A 26,555-nucleotide genomic window follows, 5' to 3' on the forward strand; every position below is an offset into this window, starting at 1 on the left:
CTGATTGCTTTGTGACTCAGGCCAAACAAATGACTTCAATGTAAATTAAAAACAAATGCTATGCCACACTGGAGAATATAAAGACTCACCTCTGCAAGCTGCAACCTGCTGAATGTGCTGCTGGCAGGCGTGGTTAGCCTAAAGTTCTTCTTGGGTGCCACCCAGGTCTCCATGGTCTCCAGTTTGCTCGTTGCCAGGTTGGTGGCGTGGTGCTTCACCAGGTAGCCCTGGAACTGGTCTGCCTGGAAGTAGAGATGCACTGACACCGGATGACCCATGGGGAAGTACCTGGCAGAACACCGAGATAGAGAGCTCCCATTAGTAAACCGGATACCTGCTGACCTACCGGCTGTGCCGCTTTCCAGAGCCAACGGTGTAAGGGACAGAATATCAAGATTCATGTGGATACTGTCTGGAAGGAACCAGCCTTGGACATGCTAATGCAGCTCGCATTGAAGATTAGTGGGGGAGTCAATGTGGTCTGTGATTGTGTGACATTAATTCAATGACCTTTAAAAGAAAACCAATTGGTCAAAGACATGTGTCCACTGTGCTGATAATCCCCATTACGCATTGCCTTGCCAACACTTAGATAACCAGGGCTTTTTCAAAAACAATTGTAATGCTTGCACAGGGCTATTGCAGTAAATGAAATGTAAGTAATGGACTAGTGAAAATGTATTGAAGCTAAAGTACCTCTAAGCAAGTAAATGACAACCTTCTTCCATGATAATTCTTGCTTTACTGTGCGGTGTGTGCTCCAACATGTGCTCGGCTTTTAAAGTGGAAATGATGGTTACAGAAGACATGTGACTGATGAGACCGCAGCGTTCTGCTAGCTACATAACATTACAGATCTGCCATGTGTCTTATTGGCAGCAAAATCAGATTAGTCAGAGTTCCGAACACACACACAGACAGACAATCAAACTAAACGCATTACGAGTCTGCGGAAACAAAAGTCGAACTGGGTCAATTCAGTCAGCTGAAGCCGTATGAAGGTCTCGCCCCTGTGATTAGTCAGTTATTTGTTTGTGTGTTTCTCCGTACGTGGCAGAGAGCCGGCCCTCGGGGCAGCTCGAAGAGTGACTTCTGGAAAACACAGACAAAAAAGAGGCCAGGGTGGGCACGGATGGGGAACAGTCGGCAGCTGCTCTTTGCACACGTCCTGACTCCTTTCGCTCATCCTTCGTCTCTTCTGCTTCCTTGAACTTGTCTTTATTCTCCCTCCCTCACACTCAGATTAACACACACACACACACACACACACACACACACACACACACACACACACACACACACACACACACACACACACACACACACACACACACACACACGCACGCACGCACGCACACACTCCGCCCCTCCCTGCCCCCCAACACCCATGGCCTCATCAGTATTCTACTAAAGGACCAGGAGTCAACCCGTCCCGGTAAATGCTACCCTGACAAGCAGAACAGTAAATATTTACACTCACAGGGATAGCAGAGCACTCCCCCTCCTGCTCCCTTACCCTCTGTCTTTCCCCCCTTTTTCCTCTTCTTTTATATTTTTCCATCTGCCCTTCTCTCTTCTGCTCCTCTCCACTCTTCCCCCTCTTTCATCCTGCCTTTTGTCCTCGGCTCTCGTTCCCCCTGCCCCGTCTTTCCCAAAAGAGATGTGGCTGCCAGTGAGAGAAGCGGCGAGGAGGGGTATGGGCGTAGCGTGCACAGAAGCTCCATTCAGGCTTTCACTCCACATCTCTCCATTGGAGTCACAGCGGGTTGCTAAAAGGGCCAAATCCCTCACTCTGGCCTTTTCCTCTTATAGTGAAGCTGACCCAGCCGTCTGTTGGCTGCACATCTAAATTCTACATGCATGTCAAATATTCAAGGCCTACTGATTGAGGCCTTACTTGAAACCAGGATTCCAATGAGACATATGTTGAGAGGGAGGAATTATCTGCAGTTAAAACCTTGACTGGTTTTAATAATCTTACCTGAGAAGTAAACATTCCAGATCAATACAACACAAGTAAGGCCACAGGTGACTTGTTTGGTCATTCCACACATACATGGTGCGTTTAATTCTTATAATACCAATAAACCAGAGTTTGGTTCCATTAAAAGGAAATCCTGAGGCTATTTTTAAATTGTATTTCTCCTTTTTGTCCAGCTTGATCTGTGAATCAGTGTAGCTCACATTTTCTATTTGCGATTTCCTGATATTCATAAACATTCTAATCTAGTATCATACACTTATCTAGCTTTCAAATAATTCAGATTAATGGGGTTTTATTCATGGCCTTAAGTGATTTATTAATAAAATGTTGTAATGAATTCAGGAATACAGCACACATGTGCAGGACTGGTGGTGTTGACACTGTGTGTTCACTTTGGACATACAAGTCAACTGTATGTTGGATATGACATGGGTGTATTGGGTTAACCCCATTTTAGCCTCATGTATTATCATTACATTCAAGTCAAATAGCATTTAAAAAATACGTTATTGTGTCTGACATTATTTACAAAAATCTCAAAGACTTATTTTGACCTGTATCTCAAGTTAAAAGTCTACTGCCTTATCCAGATGTCCTTGCTTATTTTGTAAAACAGAGTCACAATATAAATGCATTACTCAAATTGAGAAGAGGTAAAACTTCAGTTGAAAAGATTTGTTTTAGTCTTGAAAAAGAAGAAGAATCCTGATGGTTGCGGATTAACATTGGGAAAAAACCCATTATATAATCCTGCTGCGCTTTTAGATATTTCAGAAAGGTGGGCACATACCACCTAAATCATTATTTTTTATTGTGAACCGGCCTTCCCATCTGCGTTTAATTAGCTGCATCCCAAATAAATTGCAATGAAAAGACGTGGACTCAGCTATGTGAAAAACAACTGTAAAACTGCTTTGCGAGCTTTCAGACACCTCGTAGAATTCATCCTGACTGGCACGAGTAGTTAAGACGCAAAAGGCTACAAGGAAATCTTTATCCCGAAAATGGACTCTGGTATCACTTTCTCCACCGTTTAATTCTAAAAGTTAAGGTTTTTTTAATCTCCTATGACACAACCGTGAACAAAGGATCTGACATTTAAGAAGATATTGATGTTATAAAGTGAATGGGGGTTGCAGTTACGACAGCAAATCTATCAACACAAGCCGGTACAAACGGCAGTATAATCCAAGTCTTGTGTATCCAGTGTCATTCACTCTTTCCCAAATACATGCATTTTCACTAAAAACATTATTGTTTTAAACACGTGCACATCCTCAGTTTCTCGCTTGCGCAGAACTGCTCCTTCTCGTCCTTTAATATAGTTTTGCTTCAGTTAAACGAGGCTTGCATTTACTTCAATTATTCAAGATTTATTTGTTTGGTTGTGTAATTGATATGATAATTATGCAGTATAGTACACATATATATATATATATATATATATCATTTAATACAGCAGTAACAAATGCAGATGTGTGACCTTATGTGTGAGTTACACATCTGCTGCATGCATTTGTTAACTGGATCACTTTATCTACACCTAAGAACAACTCCAGTTAAGGCTACATGTAGATCACTGATTTCCTTAAGAGTGAAAACCGGAGTTTGTGTGTAAGCAGTTCATACATATGCATATACATTTACATAAACAGCATCACTCGTGAGTTGCTTTCCTAAACGCTCCTCACACACATACACAACCTAAACATTATACACAGACATTTACATGAGTTATCTCTACTTCCTGCCTTTTGACTTTTGGCCTCTCACTTTTTTCAAAGTGCTTTAACGTGTAATGTTAGAAGTTAGCTTGTTTGCCTTGAGGGCATGTGTTTATCTCACAGGCCCATTTCCTGGCGATACGGAGATTTCCCTCCCTCTGTTAAACATGCAAAGACACACACATACAGATGTGCATGTATGTAACCAAGTTGTCCTGGGATTGCTCTCGCTCTCTCTTATGTATGAGTAGAAACAGCTGTAGCCGATAAATGGTTTTGAGGCTTGACAGATGGAACAGACATGCTTCCTTTCTCTGCTCGGCTTTCCCCGCAGGACTTTACAGAACACCCACAATGCAGCGGTGCTCTAAATGGTTCTCTCCTTACGAAGAGAGAACCATTCACATTGTCCTTCTGCACTCCAGTCAGTTTACCTGTAGAGTTTTGAAACCTTCCTCATTACAATCAACAGAATTGACAGCAGACCCAACCTCAGTGCGTCTCCATGTATTGTTAAAAGGACTTTGTGCCTTCATGCTGTGTTCCGTATATATCTCCCGTTCTCCTGCCTGATGCAGGAAAAGAAGTAATGTTATCGTTTAAAGATGTCATTAAGAAGAACATAAAGATGTCCTCTTAATGTTTGCCGCAACTGTAGGTGTCATGTTTGTTGTTTTAGCTCTTGTTTCAAGGCAAGGTGCCTTTTTATGAGACACGCAGCTTTCTGTCACATAACTTAGCAGTTTACTCTCTGTTCTGAAACAGAATATGTAGTTTGTCACTATTTTGTAATCACTTTGTTTAATCGCTTTAAAACGACAGCAGCGCTAAACTAACATGCTCCTACGACAGATGCTGCTGAGCACATACTGAAGAAGCATAAATGTTCCATTTGGCCGTTCAATATGAAAGCATAGTGTGGTTCTCCCCTTTCACTTCAACCACACTGGTATTCATACATATCCATTAACAATAAACACGCCTAAAGGGACAGCTTTTAATGCTATGACCATATTATGTTACAAAATAAATAGCATTACCGTGAGTTCCGAGCTGCTTATTGGAACTATTCATTGTTATCCTATTTTCAATGACATGTGACACAAAAGGTTTTGCTATGTTGTGGTTTCTTATGCAAACATGGGTGTGGCTACCTTTTGAAGAGCACCTGTGGATGTTGTTGCAGGTGCGCCGTGATGTTCTGAGGGAGTATTTGCATATGTGTGTTTACGAGACTAACCTGCAGCTGTGATCCTTTGGGTTCCCCTGCAGAGAGGCGGCCGCTCGGGCCAGACCCAGCCTCGAGAAAGAGTGGAAGTACGTGAGCTGCGTGTCCGAGAGGCTAGCCACACCATCGGGCTCGTCGTAAACGTTCTCCCAGTAGGAGTTCAGGCCCTGCGTCCCCTGGGGGAAGGGTCCGTACAGGTAGGAGTCCAGTTGGTTCACTATCTCCTGGTTCACGCTGGCCTCAAACTTCCTGGCAAAGAAGGTGGGCCGCACCGTTTGCTGCAGAGGGAGGAAAGAGATAAAGAAGAGGAAATGAAAAGGGGGGATTTGGAAATGTTGGTGTGCCAGAACGGCAGGGGGACAAATATGATGTGTGAGCAGAGGGATGAAAGAGAAGGTAGCAGGTGAAGGAAGTAAAGGCTTTCTGGATGGATTTGTGATTTAATATTACACACATTAAATCATAATTACGCAATTCAACTGCATGTATTAATATAGCAACTTTCCTAAAACAGGCAGCCAAAGTGCATTACATAACAACAATAATAACCATCAATAAATACAATTTAGCAAGTCTTCAAATTACAAATAAATGAAAACAGATTTTTTTAAAACAGGAGGTAAAAAAAATGGTTTTGATCCAATGATTAAAGCGTTATAAACTAAGGCTATATATAGTAAGGTTACTCCAAAAACACATAGAGAGGCAGAGGCAGTGAGTTTTACGTTTTAGGTGAATAAAAACAGGAGGCACTATGAGAAGCAAAAGAAACATATACAAAAAGGTAAGGAATCAAGTGATCTTGCTGGAACGTCAAATTAAATACATTTCTGATGTTTATCAAAAATGAATCTCTACTAAATCCCTTATTTCATTTGCTACAGAACATATGCTATATCACATGTTGTGTTCTCTGTAGGGGTCGCGAGGTGAGTAAAACAGCACTCCACCGAGCATTGAACTTCTACTATTCATATTAAGTCTGACTTCAATATGAAACTCCTCAGAAGTGTGGAGCTGATCACATTTTCTAAATGCTAAGGAAATAGTGCTTTAATACCATATTTGTTTGCATATTCTTGACCATGTCTTATGAGGGAAAAGGAGAGGACCGTCCGACCATCTGGCTGTCAATAATATCTGCTTTCGCTGCATCACTGTAACATATTGACATCCTTTTCCTTATCATGTTTTGGACATGAATCCTTCATTTAATTGTACAGAAGTTATTTTTTCTACGGAAAACTATCTGTAGCCTAAGTGTAAGTTCGGTTGGATCTCTTAGCACCTAGCTGTCTTTGTGATGTTTCCAATTGAGGTTAATCTATCTTTATTCCAGGCACTCTTCTTCCTTTGGAAAACCTGGTTCCTCCACTCCCGTCAAGCTTCCTCTGGAGTCCCAAAAGGCTTGACACATTGATTTCTTTTAACATAATAAGTACGTTTTTACCATAGAAGACATGTCAAAAGATGGGTACAATTTGGCACCGTTCCCCTTTGAGAGACTGAAAGCGTCACATTTATTTGCAGGAACTACACGACGCCTTTAGAGCATTAGCACTGTCCCTTTTCGTGAATTCATCTATCTTTTATCATCTGTTTCTCAAGAGCTCCTTGTATTAGTCCGCCCATGTGTTTCTCACACTCTGTCCCTGCCACACTGCTTCTCGTGTGGTTGATGGTGCATCATAAAGTCTGCCGCCTCCACATCTTGGCCAGACACAAACTATTTGTTGATACTGTTACCAAGCACAGAACACCTCGGTGCTACCTGAGGTGTCCTGAAGTAAACTGTTCTCATGCTGGAGAGATGACTGTGGGTTCGTCTTCACCGGGTACCAGATTATGCTATTAATAATTCACCTTAAAAAAAATTACCATTTGTTTATCAATTTCCCACGCTGTATTACAAAGACAACTTCCTTTCTCCTACACGCATCCACAGGGAATAATGAATCCCACAATTGTGAAAGATGAATTGAATTATATTTATTACAAAGTCTGACATTACTCATAGTAAATCCAAGTGTTATTTATCCAGTTGTATGCTCACAGCTTCCCAAATACATGCATTTTCACTGAAATCGAACTATTTAAAATACTTCCTCATATACATCTTATGTGTCAGTGCAAACACTTTTTATATAAGTGTTTTAAATAATATGATTTTGTCAGAAATGTGTTTGGGATGTTTTTTTGATATGGTTTTGCTCTTGCTAATCGCACCCCAAAGAATTTTCCCAGCTTTTGGATTCTTTGTTCATCGTACGTGGATGCATGTTTGAAAATCAAGCATTTTTGTTACAAATTCAAGGTAACACGGATCATGTAATTGGTTATCCATAAGATACTTTTTGGGGTGAAGTATTCCATCAACCCTCCAAGACAACATATCAAAACAAAATCACATGATAGTCTTTAGAGGTGCAGTGAGCTGAAGGAAGCTACCGTCACAGCCTGGCTTTCCAACCCACTTCCCAAATGCACCTTGTTCTGAAACTCGCTATTACACAATGACGCACAAAGACAAAAGGCACTTTCTCCAGAACAATCCGTCCTCCCCTGGTGAGTGCACTTCAAAATCACTGTGCGGGGGGGAACTCGACAGTTGTACCATGAATTATTCTTGTCATCTGCAAACCAGATTCAAGCCTCCTTTACTTGTCTTTATCTTCGGCGGTTTCTAAAGCTCAAAGGCAGACTTGGATTATCACTCGATGGGATAATAAGTCCTATTAATACCTGGCTGCTTCTTTGTTCCCAAGGTTGGACTTCATTGATACTAGGGTGCCAACCAGACCCCGAGGCAGAGCCGAGGACTGTGGGTAATGTGTTCTTCCACTGACTGTGGCCAGACATTCAGGAGAGCTGAGGTCAGCTTTGAATTGTGTGTGAAGGAGAGCAGAGTGAGTCAGAGCACTTACATGACTCCAAGTGATATCTAATGGTAACAGAACACTTTTACTTTGTACCTTTAGCTTCGACTTCTTAGGAGCATATTAAAAGTCAAACTGCAATACTGATTTTTTCTTGGGGTCACTGCCACTCATTCACTCTCAGTTTGAAAAGCTCGCTAACCCTCCTCTCCCACTCGTACTCAACACAAAGACGATAATTACTGTTAGGGTTTCTTTCCTTCTCAGGGTCATACTAATCGAGAAATTATTTTGCACGTATTGATTGTGAAAGCTGTGGGAACGGGCTGGAGTGTGGAGGTTTGGAGGAGAGACCTTGAAGGTAGAGCATTTAGAGATTGCCTGCAGCTGATTTCCCACGACATACTGAGGCAATGTGTGTGTGTGTGTGTGTGTGTGTGTGTGTGTGTGTGTGTGTTGCAAACATCCTCTAAAAGAGATGTATTCCCTTTTGACTTTCATTTTCTCTGTTTTGTTTGTTTGGTTTATGTGACCTCCAAGACAAACCAAACAACCTTACCTTTAACACCTACTGTACTCACAGGCGCAAGAAAAGCCTTTTGGACGCTTTATTTTGAATTGGAAAATGCTCCTGAATACATTTAGAATTTTTAAGCAGAATATTTTTTTTTCAAATCATTCTTTTGAATGCCAAATTGCATTTCACTACACATCCATGTTTGTGTATGAGGCAAAGCACCTTTGAGTCCTTATATTTAGCTCCTTGTTACATGTTTTATTCTCTGCAAATAACAAGACTAAAGCAGATATTGGTTTTTTTGTCTGAAATACTGCCAGCATTAACTTTCCTCTATGCTCTGGTAATTTGTTTTATTCCATTTTGGCAAATTCAATCGTATCATCCCTATTTTGTGGAGGTTATTCCTTGCTAACATCTCATGTAAGATATTAGCTACTGGAGGTATTAAAATGAACAATAAAGCATGTTGGGCAAATACATGTGTCTGATTGTAATGCTTTGAACCTAAATGTGATTAACCTTGTCGACTTTCACTTTTCGTAAGATTTCTACTTCAAAACTGTATCTCTGCAGCATTTTTCTGCCTCACAACCCTAATTGTATTTTATTTTCATGATAAAAGAGAGTGCTGACACGGGCAAGACAATACAAGATCCAACAGCGCCTAACAGTGTCATATGATATGGGTTGCATCTTTTAGGCACATACAGTTGCAAGAAAAACCCTTTGGATCCTCCACACATAGCGTTGTGTGTTCCTTCCAAACAACTCAGCTTTGGTTTCTTCTGTCCACAGAATATGTTGCCAGTAGTGCTGTGGAACATCCAGGTGCTCTTTTGAAAACTTCAAACGTGCAGCAATGTTTTTTCTGGACAGCAGTGGCTTCCTCCGTGGTGTCCTCCCATGAACTCCATTCTTGTTCAGTGTTTTACGTATCGTAGATTCGTCAACAGAGATGTTAGCATGTGCCAGAGATTTCTTTAAGTCTCTCGCTGACACTCTAGGATTCTTCTTCACCTCATTGAGCATTCTGCACTGTGCTCTTGCAGTCATCTTTACAGGACGGCCACTCCTAGGGAGAGTAGCAACAGTGCTGAACTTTCTCCATTTATAGACAACTTGTCTCACCGTGGACTGATGAACATCAAGGCTTTCAGAGATACTTTTGTAACCCTTTCCAGCTTTATGCAAGTCAACAATTCTTAATGGTAGGTCTTCTGAGAGCTCTTCTGAGCGAGGCATGGTTCACATCTGGCAATGCTTCTTAAGAATAGCAAATTCAAAACTGGTGTGTATTTTTTATAGGGCAGCTTTAAGCAACACCTCCAATCTCGTCTCATTGATTGGACTCCAGGTTGGCTGACTCCTGACTCCAAGTAGCTCTTGAAGAAGTCTTTAGCCGAGGGGTTCACATACTTTTTCCACCCTGCACTGTGAATGTTTACATGGTGTGTTCAATTAAAACATGAAAACATATAAGTGTTTGTGTGGTATTAGTTTAAGCAGACTGTGTTTGTCTATTGTTGTGACTTAGATGAAGATCAGAACACATTTTATGACCAACCTATGCAGAAATCCAGGTAATTCCAAAGGGTTCACATACTTTTTCTTGCAACTGTATATATACTCTATATAGACATATGTATATAGATTTTCCAGCATTTCACACAACGTTTGTATTGTGCCCTTGAGATAAAGGCCTATTAATCAATTCAGTTTCACTGGCATTGTATTTTGCAGTACAATCGTCCTTGTTTGGAGGGTTTGCCTGCAGCCATTTAGTTTTTCTACTATTTCAGAGATGCAACGAAGATGAAATTAAATCAAATTCTGAAAATGAGAAAATAAAGGCCACGCAGGGGTGTAAGGACGTTAGCAGTCCCTCTGTAACCTTTGGAAATGAAAATAGTATTTTTTCTTTGTAAAAATAATATTCATGCAAAATATGGGCAGATACCTACCTTCTAGCCCTGCTTTTGGACGCATAATTAATTATAGAAAATTGGCAAGCCACATTTTTTATCCCATTACCTGAAAGCGGTGGAAGTCTGCAGGCTTGAAGTCATTGGGGGAGCAGCCGCACCAGTCCACGATGTGCTTGTACTGGCACTTACAGCCCAGTTTGCGGTTCCAGTTGGTGATGCGCAGGTTGTTATCCACCATGCTCTCACAGTGGGCGCTGTTCTCCAGCACTGTGTGGAAGAACGACTGGTGGGGGAGTCGTGGGAAGAGGGAGAGGGCAGAGAAAGAAAGACAATATTAGAAAATAGCACGCATTTTTTTCAACATTCAATTCACAGAGAGGAAATAGAGTAGCAGCGACTGGAGGTACAGCTCATGATAAACATCCACTTTTCCAATAGAGATCATTCAGTTATTTTCCAATTCTCGAATACACTTGGAAAGTCAGCCTTCATTTTATGCTTTTATTTCTGCCTATGAGTTTCCCTACACATCTAATACAGCAATGATAAGGAAAAAGTGTATTCTGTTTCTATACGAGACAAAGGGGAAGAGCAAAGCCTGTCAGTTGAAGGTTAAAGTGGACCTATCATGCTATATTTGAAACATATATTGTAGGGCCATACCTATATAAAACATGTCTGTGAAGTTTTTTTTTCAAAATACCAAACAGATCATGCATTTTAGCCATGCCTTATTTCGCTCAATTTGCTCTTTTCCAGCCCTGTTTTTGCAAGGGCTGATTCTGTGACGTAGCTTTAATGCAAATGAGCTGCAGCTGACCACGCCCCCCTGCAGGAGAGGGAGATCGGCTGCTGGGCTCTCAGAAGAGGGGGAGGAAAAAAGATCTCCGTCCTCCGTGTTTTATTCTTATATGATTATATAGAGTCATTATTCATTTGTTTTAAAGCTCAATAAATAACAAAGAAGACCTTTGACCGGCACTTTTCTAATTTTGTCCGGAAGATTTAAACTTTAACGGACATGTTGACCGGCGAAAAAAAATCTAACTGAAACTCTGCGCACAGTTCCCTCGTTCCTTGGAAGAGGCGGAGAGGTGGGAGCTTGTCATCTGCTGGTGGACTAACCGGAGAGAATTACAGCGAGGGAGGGATTGAATTGAATAACAGCAGCAGGATCAAACGCTTGCCTCGGGGAGGGAGAAAAAGAGCCACAGCGGAGAATAAACAGAAGGGCAACCATGGCAACCATGGCAACCATGCAAGGGAAGTCTTCTTCGCTGCTTTTGTGGCAGACTACAGCGCCACTTACAGGCCTGGCATGTACTACAGCGTCACCAGCGCTTTTGAGTGGCAATGGCCGGCCGTGGCTCAACCCCACATTCCCCTGATAGGTGGAGAGTTGGCCATGTAGGCGGAGCGCCACCGCCCAGTATTCCAGGCTGACGTCGGGTCGGATAGAATCTGTATCTGCTCGATGTAGCCCCGTTTTTAAAAGACTTGGGTACGGAGGAAAAGAGAGACGGTTGTGTTGTATGACACTTGGTGAGTTCCCTGGAACACCGGGGACACATATTCATGTATAAAAGACGTACAAAAGTGCTTTTGCATGATAGGTCCCCTTTAAGAAACACTTGGATGTGTAAAAGTGGTGTGTGTGTAAAAGTGGTGAATGGAGATGTGTGTTACCTCGGCCGGCAGCAGAGTGTAGGCGTAGAAGCGCTTCATGCTGGTGACCAGGTCGTCCTTGGAGTTGATGACATATTCCACAAACATGCGGTTGAGGAGGAACCAGTCGGACCCTCCATCCACAGAGATGCCTTCTGCGATTTTACGGTCCCCCAGCCTCCACATGTGGGTGTCGCATTCGAAGAACAGACGGTCCAGACCCTGCTTACGGATAAACCTGGCGAGCACACGCAAACATATGGTTACACCGCTGAATATAATTAAATAAACTAAACAATGAGAGCTTTTATCTTTCAGTAAGAGAAACAAACAGGTGAAAATTAGACTTTCAAAACACCATTTGCATAAAAAGAAGCACTCTTTAGTTCTTGTTTTATATTTAGAGGGACATTTGTCTATAATCAGAAGCTATTTTTTATTTTTTGCCAATTCTATTTTTACTTTCCAGTAAAAAGCGGATCTGTGCCTGTCACAAGAGGCCTTTGTGGACTTCAGTGAACATTGTCCTCTTCCAGTGGGAAAAAATGAATGCTTGTAATAATATCAGGGGAAAAATTGGTTAAAAAACAAGGTGAGCTAAAAAAGAGAATACTGTAAAGTATGTTCAGGTAGACACAACTCTACAAAGAGAGATTACAGATTTGTCATGTTGATATTTTAAACCCAAAAGCAATTTGAAATGCATCTTTTTTTTAAAGAAAAACTGTAAAGAAAAGTCCAATATTACAATATATTTTTTACTTTCTGATTGTATTTGAACACATGTTGTGTGATCAAGGATTCCATTAGCAAACTAATTACCATATCTATGCTAAGTTATAATAATCAGAGATGGGGTCGTTACTAAAAAAAAGTAATATATTACATATTACTTTTTAAAAAAGTAATATATTACACTACTTCGTTACTCTCTGCATAAAGTAACTCGTTACTTTACTCGTTACTGTACTCGCAGGGCCGGCCCGCCCCGCCCTCCAGGCAGATCACACAGACTGCGGCGCACCTACAGTGTAAGCGCGCCACAGTTTTGCCTCTGCGAGACTCCACTTGCACCCCCAATTACTATTGCATTAAGGAAGACATAACACAAGTCTTTCTTTTTATATGCTCTAAAATAGGCTACCAGCCTACCACAACAAGCCAACAGTCTGTGAAACGTCAAGACACTAATTAATGAAACCAGTTCAAGACGCATTATTCTTATCATTCTTTATGAGCGCAGTAACGGTAAGGTATCTAATTACTTATTTATTTAGTAGGCCTATTCCATAACTTAGTAACATAGATGGTCAAACTAAAGTGATAGAGACAGAATTCCTACAATGAAGCGGGACATTGAACTGTTCACCCGTGAGAGGGCGATCAACAAAAGAGAGTGAGCGGCCCCGTTGAGGGAGTTTACAGATGAAAAGACTCAGCCATGTTTATGCAGCACTGCACGTGGAGATGTGGTCTCGCAAATCGCGCAGATTACATAGACCTACATGTATATAAACCTGCGGCGGAAACCCCTCTTGTCTGTCAGTGAGTGTGATTATTTTATAAAAGTAACGAAGTAACGCGTGTTGGGGCAATGTTAGTAACTGTAGTGTGATTACTGAATTATAAACGTAACGCGTTACACTACTCCGTTACCGACAAAAGTAATATTATTACAGTAACGTGTTACACCCAACTCTGATAATAATACATGTAAATACATTTTTATCCTACAAGTCTCATTTCAAAGTTGACTTAATCGTTTGCAAAATGTTATATTTTCTACAGGAACTGGTTAGTGCAAAGAGCCATTAATCACTCAACATAGGCCGACAGCGACGTGAGAAAAACGCAGCAAAACTTTGACTGAACTACAGACTGTTGACACAAAGCACAGAGTGAAGGGCTAGAGTGGTTGTAAACATGTACATTGTTTACTCTATACAGCATGTGGAGCCCCCCATTTCCTCCAATATTGGCAAGACACTAAAGAAATTCTGAAAGAAATTCAAGTTTAGTTTTTTGTCTTTGATTACTGCGTTGTCCTGCACAAAACACATTTGTTCTCCTTCGTCCAGCCCTTATTGTGTTGTATCCATAGAGGAGCAGGACTATACATGGAAATTAGTAAAATGTGACAGGAGCAAAAAGAGTTTCAGGGTTAGGGTTCAGGGGTTAAACCCTTATCGATATTATATTAGTATTTAAACATTACATCCCAAAATGACTTTACTTTAAAAGAATCTTTGTCCTATCCTTGGCCTGAGACGACAGGAGAAATGTGTCATTTGCACTTTTATCAGCAACAGGCCGAGTGACACCCTGTATGCATAATGGATGGTGTTACTCCTACTGACGGATCGAGTGTTGATGGAGGGAGTCACATTCTGGTCAGCCGGGTCAGACTGATCCCTCTGTTGCCTGAACGCTGACTAACACTGATGTGTCGACCTTGTGGCTTAAACAAACATACGTGGAAGATATTTTAGAAATGCACTCATTCTGTGGTGTTGGTAAATATGAACATACAACTCCCATATTTAAAAAAACTCAATCTATTCAAATGTGTTGACATATAAAGCTTAAAACAGCACTGATTATGTACAACATTTTCCATAACAAAATGCCTAATAACATTCAAAAGCAGTTCCAAACCACAGTCAGGAAATACCCAACTAGGCATCCTAACTGGTTGTGTAGCAAGCCCTGTAGAACAACCATCAAATCACACAGCTGTTCCGTAATCGGAGTTAGAACGTGGAATGGACTTCACCCAGACCTATCACTTGTCATCAACAATTCAAAACTAAATTCAAAAAATTTATATTTTCAGATTACTCCAGCTAACAAATATTGGGTATTCCCAGAATCAATATTTTTTTTTTTTAAATATTAACTTCTCAGTTTGTTTATTTATTTAATATTGTTTACATTACTTTTTATTTATTTTTTCCTTCTTATTTATTTTCATCGTTATGCGGTTGAATTATTATTTCAGCACTGGAAATTATATGTATGTTGTGTGAACATATGAATGTAAAAAAAAGTCACTTGAAAATAAGTGTCCACAATGTTTATATGCACATATTATTATTATTTATTTGCCAAGTACATGTGTACATATATATATATTTTTATATATAGTGTTTTCCTTTTCAAAAAAGATAGTCAACTGCTATTGACTTGTGCAGAAAATGACCCTATATCTAGTTTTCATATATATGCATTTATTTATTTTTTCCCTAATTTCAATTTATGTTTTCCCTAGTTGTTCTTTATTTCTTTGTACTCCTTAATTTCTATACGTTTTTGACGCAATAATGCCAATGTTATATTAGGATGATTCACGGGAGGGCTACTTCCCATAAGCTATGCTTCAGCCCTCCCGCTTCTACTAATTTTGTTTATCTTTGTGTGTATGAATTATACTTTTTTCTTTTTTGGATGAATTCGTAGAATAAATAATTGTCTTCGGCACAAAAGCTTCTGTGTAGCTGTTGGCAATGGACATCTTATTTTAGGCCCCAGGCTAACTCCGAACATGCAACATACAATATCACATTTCATTTAGCTAAAGCTTTTATCCAAACCGATAACAATCAGTTCAATAAAACATGTTTTTTTTGGAGGTACTTTAGCTTAAAATAAACCAAACCACTGTCAGTGCTGGTGCATTAGCTTTTACCCCTTTAAGTACTTAAATTTAGTTTTTGAGTTGGGTTTGGACAAGATATAAGAACAACAGATGGGTTTTTAGTTGTCAATATACTTACATAAAAGAAAGAATATATAAAATAGTGTAAATAAAATAGTGCAAATGACATTATGGTGCAACTAAAATCGCATATGCACATAGAGGTGGATTACTGAGATCATTATTGTTGTTTAAAACAAACTAAATCAGGAACATAACAGCACTCACATACTGTTGACTGCAAATAGAAAAAGGTACTGCTGAGTCACGCTGACTCAGCAGTACCATGCTGAAAATATATCTTTGGATTTTCAAGTGTTTTTTGGGTGTTTCTTTTTGCCCACGGTGTTTAGCGATGACTGGTTTGTCGCAGTGTTGTGATGATGCAGGAACTAGAGGGTGGCAGCAGGAAGAAGGCACTCTGGCAATGACCTCGCTAGCTCACGCCACCAAGAAGGTTAATTAATGAAGCCACAGATGGGAGCTAATTGTATTATGATTCAGTGACCACGCCATGTGGCAGGAGTACGGCGTGGTGCTTAGGTGCTGCTGTGTGTGAGGGAACCAGACAGGCCAGCGAGCCGCTGAGTGAAGAGGAAGGTTAGGGTGTTAAAATGAAGTTTAAAAAATGTGCTTCTCACCTGGCGTTGTCCCTGCCGTGGGACTTGATGAAGTTCATGTCTCTGTATTTGGACAGGAAGGCCACCAGCTGGTTGTTGGTCCTGAAATGGAAGAACAAGGACTTACTGTTGACTGGAAAACATATGGGGAGACCAAACTGGAACCTTCATTTTGCAGAACAGTACAGAAGCAGGTTTTAAGAAGAAGATTATGCAAATGAATCCATCTGTTTACTGGTGGCTTTAAACTAAAGTTGCTTAAAAACTGTGAAATAACTCATATTGTTTAAATGTTTTCATCACCACATGTTACATTGCTCTTATATTTAAGGTCTATCCAATCCTGCCTAGTCTGCGCCTGTGGATAACACTCCGTGGAAAGAACATGATAAATGGCATTTGCCATTAGGGTCTGGCAATGTAAAGCTTATTTTATCTCCCTCAATGAAAATATTACATTTGTCCAAAATGCACTACATATATGTCACTATGTTCCATTTTCCACATCAGACTTTGCACAAGTTGCATGCTGGACCATGACTCTCTCCAATCTAGAAGTGATGTCATCAAACTCAGATTCAAGACCTTCAGCAGGTCAAACAAACTCCTCACAGTGAAGTTCAAACAGTGTGTGAATAAGCAAAACACGTTTTTGAGTCACAGTCACAGACATCGGCTGCCCAGCATCAGACCCTCAGTCCCTTCACGCTGTTCAAACTATTTAGGATTATACAAAAGATTGTGCTATCCATGATTTTGATGAATGCCTCCATGCTGCTCTTCCATTATAGAGCCGTCCCCGCGCTCTCACACGGGGCAGACAGGCTAAAAGCTTGGCTCCGCGGGCTACGCCACAGTCAATGGCGCTAACATTTCTTCTGTGGTGGAGCTTTTCATGATGGCTTGCCTCGCTAAAAGAGCAGCGAGGCTCTGGTAAAAAGCTTGAGGATCATTGGGGGGAGGGACAAGCGCACATTAATGTCATTTTCTCTTCAAGGAGCAATTTCACAGCCTGGGGGGCTTATCTTAGGAGGTCCTGAGCCATAAAGCCTAACTGATGATGTGCCGCACAGACACATGCAGGCTTCTCTGTCTCTACTTCCCACACAGACAATGTACATGCACAGAGGCACACAAATGCTTGTCGGCACGCAGCCACACACACACGCACGCACACACACACACACGCACGCACGCACGCACGCACGCACGCACGCACGCACGCACGCACACACACACACACACACACACACACACACACACACACACACACACACACACACACACACACACACACACACACACACACACACACACACAGAGCGAGGGGAATTCATGTCAAGCTCCAGATTTGCCACCTGAGTGGTCACCCCGTCCACTGGGTCTAGTTTGCTTACTGTCAGCCCTGTGGCTGCCCTGTCTCACAGCAGTGTTCACACGCACATATTACTGTAACACACACTCTGCTGTGAGCTTCAACTCCGCCTGGTAGCTATGAAATGTGCACATTTTCAATAGCACTGCAAGGTACACTTCAAGATTGTGCCACTATTTCCCTATCATGGTCTAACTGGTAAATCAATTATATGCATTTATATAAAAAATACTTTCAATATACCAGTCTAGAGGGGAATACCAGTGGACCACAGGTTATGAATGCACTAACAGAGCAGTGTTGATTTATTTATTTATTATGTCTGCAAAAAGTTCTGCAACCTAATTTAAAAATACTTCTTGTTTTTACTACTTCTTATTTTTTTGACATAGTTCTAATACAGGCTTTTTTCACAGCAGGGAATGTCCCCTATCACTTATGGAACAAAGCCAAAATATGAGATACAAGTTTTTCCCCGAGATAGAGATGACAAAGTGACAGAGATTAGACGATACGACGCCTACAACCAGTCATTGTCTCAAAAGCTCAAAGCTCAGACTTCTTAAAAGCTGCTCTGAAGTCTATGAAAGGGGCTTTTAAGAGAAGAAAGAGGTAAAGGACGGAGACTGTGTAGATTAAAGCTGGGAAAGAGGGTTGCACTCTGACAAAGCAAGCGTGTAACTCATCCTCTGGCCTCTCTGGACAGAAACACACACACGGCATATCTCCCCACAGACTCAGCCCCTGTGCTGGTGTGAGGGGCTCTGGGTTTGCCTTTTGAGAGCCATCCATGCGGCAGGACAGACATTATCAGGGAATTAGAGGGGAAATAATCCATGTCTCCAGTCCCACTGATAACAACAGCAGCAGTCAGGGCAGCGTGCCACCCCCCCACACCTTTAGTGCCTACTGTTTGGTCAAAAAAGAAAAGTATGTGACCACAAATACTTAAACTGCTCTTAAGAGAGTTCTCATAGGTCTTACTTTGTGGTGTTTCAAAGTCAGTGTATTACCTACAGTCAATGACGGCTAGTTTGGAGTCAGAAGGGAGTAGCGATACAGTAGTAAAGCTTTATACTTGTGGAAAAGGCAGCAACAAAACCTTATTTTGGCCAACTAAAAATAAATCAGTAGCTGTTTAGGTGTAAGCTTTATTTACAAAAGAGACCAATATTTTCCCATTCTTTTATACAGACCTTTCCATGCCAGCAGACTCCATTGACTAATATTGTGTTCTTACCTCCCAGAACATGCTGGCCTACCGCTACCTTGATCGGTTCGTTAGTTTGGGTTATTGTGTGACTTCCGTGTTTTAAGTGTTGGTTCTGATTCACCAAAGGCATACAATAACCCTAATAAACAAATCGATGGTAGAAGCGTTAGACCAGCGGCTCCCGAGGTCTGCAAGGGAAAATTACAGTTTCTGTTGATGGAGACTGGAGAAAAGATCAGAGATAATAGAACGACTTTCCTGCTGGAGATGTATTTCTAATGGCAATATAAAACTGTAGGGAACACTTAGCGTACACTAACCCAAACTCTAACCCTTTAAGGAAAGACTGATGCACATTCAGGATATATTTTCAGCTTAATACATGACATTGGAGTCATGGAGAGGACTCGGTGTAAATGTCAACTTTGGACACAGCACCTTGAGGTGTGATCGAGGCATCTGCTTATTCCAACACGGTCTTCTTCCTCCGTGCTGTAGTGTGCTATAGTAAGTTCATAATGACAATGTAATGCTGTGTTTATTCTCGAGGGGGAATGTCTCCGAAGAAAATCAGAGAGGATTATCAGCGACAAAACAGCTGAGTGGGTTTGAGTTTCTTGCTTGAGGAGACTTGAGAAGGAAGCCCCCTCGAGCAGAGGTCTGAACCCAGGCCTGCCACTTAAAAGGACCACAGTTCAAATGAGTAAATAGACAGTCAAATCTAGCTGTGATTTCGAATGCACTTGCCAAGCAAAGATACAAGATTTGCATTTACATATTTCTAAATTGCATGGATCTAAAACAGGCGGTTTCCTCTTGTTCCCCTTTCCTATAACTGCGTATTCTCGCTTCCTTGCCTCTCCCTGTCATTTCTGTCTCTCGGCTCCGTCTTTCCCTCTATCAATCGTTCCGTTTCCCAACAGATGGGGCTTAAAACCTTCACTGTCAGCCTTTTTCACAACAACATCACCCTCATGCAAATGAGGATGCAAAAGACGAGAAGAAAACAGTGTCTCGGTGCATGCACTCGCAAATACCTTTAATCATGCGCTGACAGGCGCACGGACAGGCGTGTACACAGACAGATGCTGAACTTCATCGGTATATGGGAAAACATCCGTACACAACAAGACTGAACCCATCTTTGAATAAAATCCACATTTGCCCCGGCATCCTCGCTCCAGCTGTGGAGACATCAGATCCAGCTTCTTTCTGCCCAGCGGCCGTTACAGCCTGTCTAAAGTCAACTGGTGGACATCTGGCTGCGCAGAAGAGATAACTCTCCCCTTAATAGGAGGATTTGAATTGGCTGATACAGAGCTACATCAAAAACCCAGCAGACCCTGAACTCCCCAAAATACTATAAACTTGCAAAAAAAGTCACAAAAAAAGTCACAAGATGTCTCGTCCAATAGGCCATTTCCATAACTTCATGTCCAGTTCACGAACACGTAGTGGCTTTAATGACCTTTTACAGCCTCTTTAAGGGGATGTTTTGGAGTGGTGTGGAGATGACTAGTACCGTACAGTACACAACAGGCCTGGGGCGTCGATAGGTATTGACCCTGTGCAATTCAATTCTAATCAGTTCAACATGTAACCCTTTCAATGGAGTGTGAGCAAAGGAGCAGGTATTCGAAGAGAAGGTGTGAACACATAGTGTTTGAGAGAAGCAGAGGTTCTACCTCATTGATCTGTTTGGTGTGGAGTGACTCTTTATTTAAAGCTCACAGTTAACCGCAGGAACCCATACAAGTGTGTATTGAATTACTGCTAGCATATTGGCTGAAAGTGCTCTGCTATTGTTGAGCCTTTGTCACAGATATAACTGTACACTGCTTACACCTAAGTTCATTTCCCAACAGGACAATTCTCCTGTCAGGCTAGCAGAGAACTCACAGTTTCCTTTTTCTTTTCTTGACTGCACCTTTAACAGAAACATTTGCACATATTGTACTCACACTACCTCACTGCATCTCAATGTTAACCTTAATAACAAATGTATATAGTATCCTATGTATACAACTTTTTGTTAATTGGTCTATTATAGAGTATTCTTACTTATTTTGCATATTTTATATTGTGTATTCCTAAGACAATCTATTTATATATTCGTTCTACTGTTGATATGTATATTTGTACTGTTTATGTTTGTTTATCTTTTTTTTATTCTCTTTTATCTTATTTTATTAAATGTCCAACTCATGTGTAATGGACAATTTACATGTTGCTGTGATAAAAAAAACTTTATCTCAAATCTGGGATAAAAAAATCGAATCTAATATATATAAATAACCTCAGTCAGGTCTCCTCTACAACCATGTACTAAACTCCAAGTGCAGTAAAAAACCTCTCTGTTACCTGATGGGGTAGTCGGCAGCACTGAGGTTGATGAAGAAGTCCCAGCTCCAGTCCCTCATGGCCAGCAGGTCGGCCATGCTGCGGAGGTACATGGTCAGCAGACTGGCCCCCCCCCAGATGGTGGCCATGCGCCAGGGTGTCACCCTCACATTGGGATAATGGGCAGCCATGGCTTGAATCTGCCTATACAGATAGTCGGAGCGCTGGAACAAAACACTCTAATTAATCTAATGACTGATAGCAAGAGAGTGATGTTATTGACAAACAAAGAACATTGTAATTAGGAGTGTAAATCTTTCAGTACCTCCTGTATCGAATATCAATGTGTTCTTAGTTCAGTACATAAGGGAGTTCATTTTATGATCTACTCTTATTGTTAGTAAATGCGGTATGGAAAATGATGCCATGAAAGCAGAGTATAAGAAAAAAGTTTTTATATATAAATACCACAAATTAATTGCAGTAATGCTAACACAAAAACGCTCACATTTATTCATATTTAACATGCATAAGCTACAGCTGAAATGAAAAAAGAAATGCTGCCTGTTGCATTTATTTTCATAGTGATATTTGGTGGGATGTCTCAAATTACCGCTGTAAAAATTGTATTTAGTGCAATGTTTTAACCAATGTGACACAACTTTGACTAGATGTGTGGGTTACTGTCCATCAGAAGCAATTTACAAGTTATTTTGATTTGTGTAAGTTGGGAAACGATTAAGAATCTTAGAAAATCAATTCTTACATTTTTACAGACCCCCGAGTTTAAAAGTCTTTTCAAACTTCCATTGATGAATCGATTGATTTGCAGGTACATGATGTTTGTCCCCTCTCTGTGCTCACCTGATCCACGTGTATGTAGTAGTAGTGCGAGCTGTGGAAGATGGCTTTGAAGAGGCGTTGAAACTGGCGGGAGGCTCGTCCGTGGACCACCAGGACAAACGCTATTCTGACTGGTTTTATAGGAAAGATCTCCACAGAGTCTTCATCCCACTGGACATTAGTATTGGCTTTACCTGTAAGGTAAGATAAGACAACATGTATGTAACAACACCATCTTGTATTAACGACATATTCACACAGCATTGCATCAGTAATATAACCAGGGGTTGTTTGCATGTTAGGGACGGGTGGCGCAGTGGTCTGTGCGTTTGATCATCAGATCAAGGGGGCGTTGGGGAACTCCAGTTCGAAACCCGCTCCCGCCCCACTGCGTCAGGCCGTTGTGTCCTTGGGCAAGACACTTCACCCGGATTCGCTCCTGTGGGTATCGTCCACAGTAGATGACCATTACATGTATGATCTGTATTTGTAAAGCGCTTTGAGAGTCTTTGATAAAGCGCTATAATAAGTATTATTATTATGTTTGATTGCCAAATCAAATCTGTAATTTACATGATTATCTATGAGAGGCTGCACAAACAGCGCCATATGTTACTGCATAATGGGGGAGCACCTATAAATATCTCTGAGGGTTAGGAATATAGTAATAAAATGTCATTCTTTCAATAAACAATAAGGGAAATAGCTTCAAAACAAGGTTGCTCAGCAACACGGTAAGTAGCAGAGTGGTATGATTAGCATATTCATATTATTTAACTGCTATGTAACAAGTGAACATAAAGTCGATATTTTACATTGTCTTTCCTGCCACAGTCGGAACTGGGGAAGTGCCTATATTTCTAAATGTATGCTCTTTTGAAGATATAATATAGGACTATTATGTAGCCATTATGGTTTGAGAACCACTTACTGAGCAGGCTGTGGTTTTATAACGTGTGCTTCTTTTAAAAGGGATAGTTTGGATCTGGGGCTGTAGCAACGGTTTCACTTTACCAACGGTTTGACCTACAAGCAGATCAAAATCAGTTTGAACGTAAGCTATATTTCAAATATCTTTGCTGCTTTACCTTCCTATCAAACTGAATCTTTTACTTTTGCTTTCACCAAGGCAACGAGCCTCTATTGAAAAATAATGACATTTGCTTTTTGCAAACAAGAGGGTTGCTTTTCTATGCTGCCTTGAATGTTTGGTTTGTAAAACTAACTAATTGAAGCAGTGGTAGACCAACCGTAAGGTAAAATATTTCTTTGTGAATGGAATCTGGTAGATTTAAAGAGACCATAGATAGTTTTAAATGCCTCAGTGCCCCATCGGAAAGAATAGTGTACCTAGAATCTGATATTGATTTCCATGCTGGTGTTCCTGTATGCTTCTACGAGCTTGTAAGGCAGGCCAACAGTCAGGTAGTTAACTGACTATAGATAACTACATCATACAAATCCACTTTAAAGAAACCAAACTATCCTTTAGAATACATCAGATGTCATGCACAAGGAACACAAGTAAGTTGACAACCAAGATATAATAAACAAACTTAGTAAAAGAAAGTCCGACAGCTATTTCAGCCCTACTGTGGAAAAAGCATGACCACAAAATCTCTTATCGGTTTTTCTTCTGTGATTGAACTTGAACCATGACAATTTCAACCACACCCTAACACACTGTACTATCCTCATTCAGACAGGAATCCTATGGACCATTCCTCTGGGGTGCACTGAGACAAACAATTGCTCTTCAAAACTTGAGAAGAAAAGGTTTATCGAGGCAGTTCTGCATGATCAAGTCCCACAACCCTACATTCCACACATTGTTTGTTTTTAACCTCAGTTATTACAGCAAATGTGGGCATGCAGCTTATGAGACATGTTTGTTTACAGAACGTGCCTTAAGTATATTAATTACTATCATTTGGGACTTCAGTTCCCAAGAGCCTGCAGTGCTGAAGAAGAGCTACAGTGAGGGAGTTCTGAGGTGATGGGTGTTTATTCCCCTGAGCGCACATTGAAACAAATTACCCCTCCCGGCTCCTCTCCCAGTCTGGCCCTGAGGCTCCTGTAATTACTCAAAATGTTAAAGGCGAGTGTCACACATGTCGGCTCTTTATGAGTCGACGGCGACCGGCTAAAAGGCTTCTTCCCCACTGTTTATCTAATCTCATTCTTTCAAATGTAAGGGCAGCTGTCCAACATGGCTTTGTTTAAAGGTTGACCACAAGGTTGGGTTAATGACAGGCTCCCTTGGCTCCAATTGGCTGTGGCTCCTGTCAGTCACTCATACTTATTACCCGCTATTCTCTCTCTCATTCTCTCTCTCTCTCTCTCTCTCTCTCTCTCTCTCTCTCTCTGCATGTGTGTGTCTGTGTAGGTCTATGTGTGTGTGACAGCTCATGGGGGAAATCTGCTGTGAGCCGTATCAGATTGAGCGGTAATTGGTGGCCAGCTAAGAAGGTTCACTGGTTTGCTTTGCACACAGATAATTGGCCAGTCGTTTCACAAAGCACTTTGAGAGTGTGTACTATGCTTGCTAGCTGAACTAATGAGCACTGCTATGTGTTTGTGTGTGTGTGTGTGTGTGTGTGTGTGTGTGTGTGTGTGTGTGTGTGTGTGTGTGAGAGAGAGAACTTACATTTTACTGTCAGTTTTGTTGAGCATGTGTGTTTATCTGCAGAAGAGCTTGACGTGTAGTATGTTTCTGCACCTGAAGGCACTGCTGGCCTTTTCCCGAAAGGAAAAAAAACTCCGAAGCCCTCTTCTTGAACTCATCACTCTTCATCATGCTTCCCATCGCCATCAATCTTTTAAACTGCCTCTCCCTCATCTGCTATCACCCCGCTCTCTTCCTCCATCATCTTGTGTAACTTCGGGCTCTTACCAACCCTCCATCTTAACTGCTCATATGAGGGGTTAGAACAAGAGCTGAGCTTTATCCCAAAGGGCTTGTTCCAAATTGCATTTGGAAATGTCTCGGGGATGGCGTCTGCTACATCGAAACATCAGCAGAGCCAGCTCGGCAAACATAAATCATATCCATGGGTTTGATTTTTAAGAATACAATAAAACACTTAATTTGCTTTTCTTTAAAGATATGTTACACTTTTATTGATCCGCAGTGGGGAAATTCAATAAAGTACGTTATATATGTAAAGCTGAAATAAAGGCCACTTGGAGGAACACTGAAATATTATCCCCTCTTGAGTTGAAATTAAGAACATTAGCAAAAAGTTGCCAATTTACACATCCAGCAAAAACAGGGCAAACTAGCTAACCAGCTACATGATAACCTTTAAATGGTTTCGGTATCCTGCGGGATACAGTCTTTTGACAGGCAGTTTCCATGTGTAAAACATTCCTATCTCCAGTTAACACCTTCACTCAACAAGATGCTGGACGACAACAACCTGCCAAGCGAAATATGTGGCTCTTTGTCAGCTAAATGCGTACTAACTGAGCATCAAGCTGCGTACAGCTGCCAGTTGTGGTGTGAAATGATGCTTTGAGAGCAGCGGATACAAATAATCAAAGACACTGAGAAACAGTGAAAGAAGCTATAAAGCTCATAAGGCTGATGTAAACTTCACAGTATGGTTTGTCTTTAGGAGTGTCACAAATTCCTTACTCAAATTCGTTGGCCATTAGGTTGAAGCTATTGCTGAAAGGTCACTGCCAGCCAGCACTCCTGCGGGAGCAGCGCCGTCACATTACTATTAGCCAAGTTAGCATATGGGAGGCAAATAGATTAAACATGTTCCTGCTGTATTAAATGACGCTAATACCCGAGCTATCACAATTGCTAATCTAGCCGAGGCCTCAAGGACGGTATACCGATCAAACCAAATTGAACAATTTTCTGCTAACAAGGTTAGGACTTCAATTGGCATGGGGAACAGAGGAGGGGAAGAGAGAGAGAGATAACACATTGGCAGGCAGGCCGAGAGTAGGAAAGAAAGTGATTTAATTTAGCTGTCGTGTTTTTGCAGCCCGCCACCAGGGAAAAACCTTTTTCAATTTCTTTGTCTCCTCTGATCAAACTGTCAGTGTGAGTGGGATGATGCGTTGCTGTGTGAGATGACAGTAGCTTGGGCACAGCAACGATACTACTGCTCTTGGGATGGGAAATGTACAAAAGTTGGTAAGTCACGGCGCTTCATCGAGCTCTAAAAACAGGGGAGAGGGAGGGAAGTAGAACAGGCAGGATGTATAATAGCTTTCTCCTCCTTCCCTGCTGTCCGTGCAGCATTCAGTCCACTCCCATGTGTGTAAATGTACGTGCGTGTGTGTTCTGTTAACTTCAACATGGTTGCTGATGCGAGCCGCCCACCGACGGTGGCAGCCGCAGCAGATTCTGTTTACAGATCCACAACCGGACTGCAGATGTCCATCATTTCATAGAGAAAAGAAAGCCAACGTGTGTGTGTGTTTGTGTGGGCCAGCTTGAAAAAAAGAAGATCATCTCTGTACTGTGGCCAACCCAGCAAAAATTGGAAACCAACTTGAGAGAAAAGCAGCATCCCCATTTTCTCCAACAAT

General features: G+C 41.3%; 1 protein-coding gene across 1 annotated transcript in view; it reads right to left on the reverse strand.

The window, feature by feature from the left end:
- Window positions 1-26,555, reverse strand: part of xylt1 (xylosyltransferase I) — a 95,372-nt gene that overhangs the window by 18,414 nt on the left and 50,403 nt on the right. Inside the window, exons 3-9 of the mRNA XM_034094064.1 lie at window positions 22,029-22,201; window positions 21,186-21,388; window positions 16,258-16,338; window positions 11,944-12,160; window positions 10,364-10,540; window positions 4,949-5,214; window positions 90-288 (exon numbers count right to left, since the gene is read on the reverse strand). Of these exons, the coding sequence (XP_033949955.1) occupies window positions 90-288; window positions 4,949-5,214; window positions 10,364-10,540; window positions 11,944-12,160; window positions 16,258-16,338; window positions 21,186-21,388; window positions 22,029-22,201 (1,316 nt within the window). The remainder of the gene's footprint in view (window positions 1-89; window positions 289-4,948; window positions 5,215-10,363; window positions 10,541-11,943; window positions 12,161-16,257; window positions 16,339-21,185; window positions 21,389-22,028; window positions 22,202-26,555) is intronic.

Source organism: Pseudochaenichthys georgianus, chromosome 1 (assembly GCF_902827115.2).
Source record: "Pseudochaenichthys georgianus chromosome 1, fPseGeo1.2, whole genome shotgun sequence".
NCBI classification, from domain to species: Eukaryota; Metazoa; Chordata; class Actinopteri; order Perciformes; family Channichthyidae; genus Pseudochaenichthys; species Pseudochaenichthys georgianus.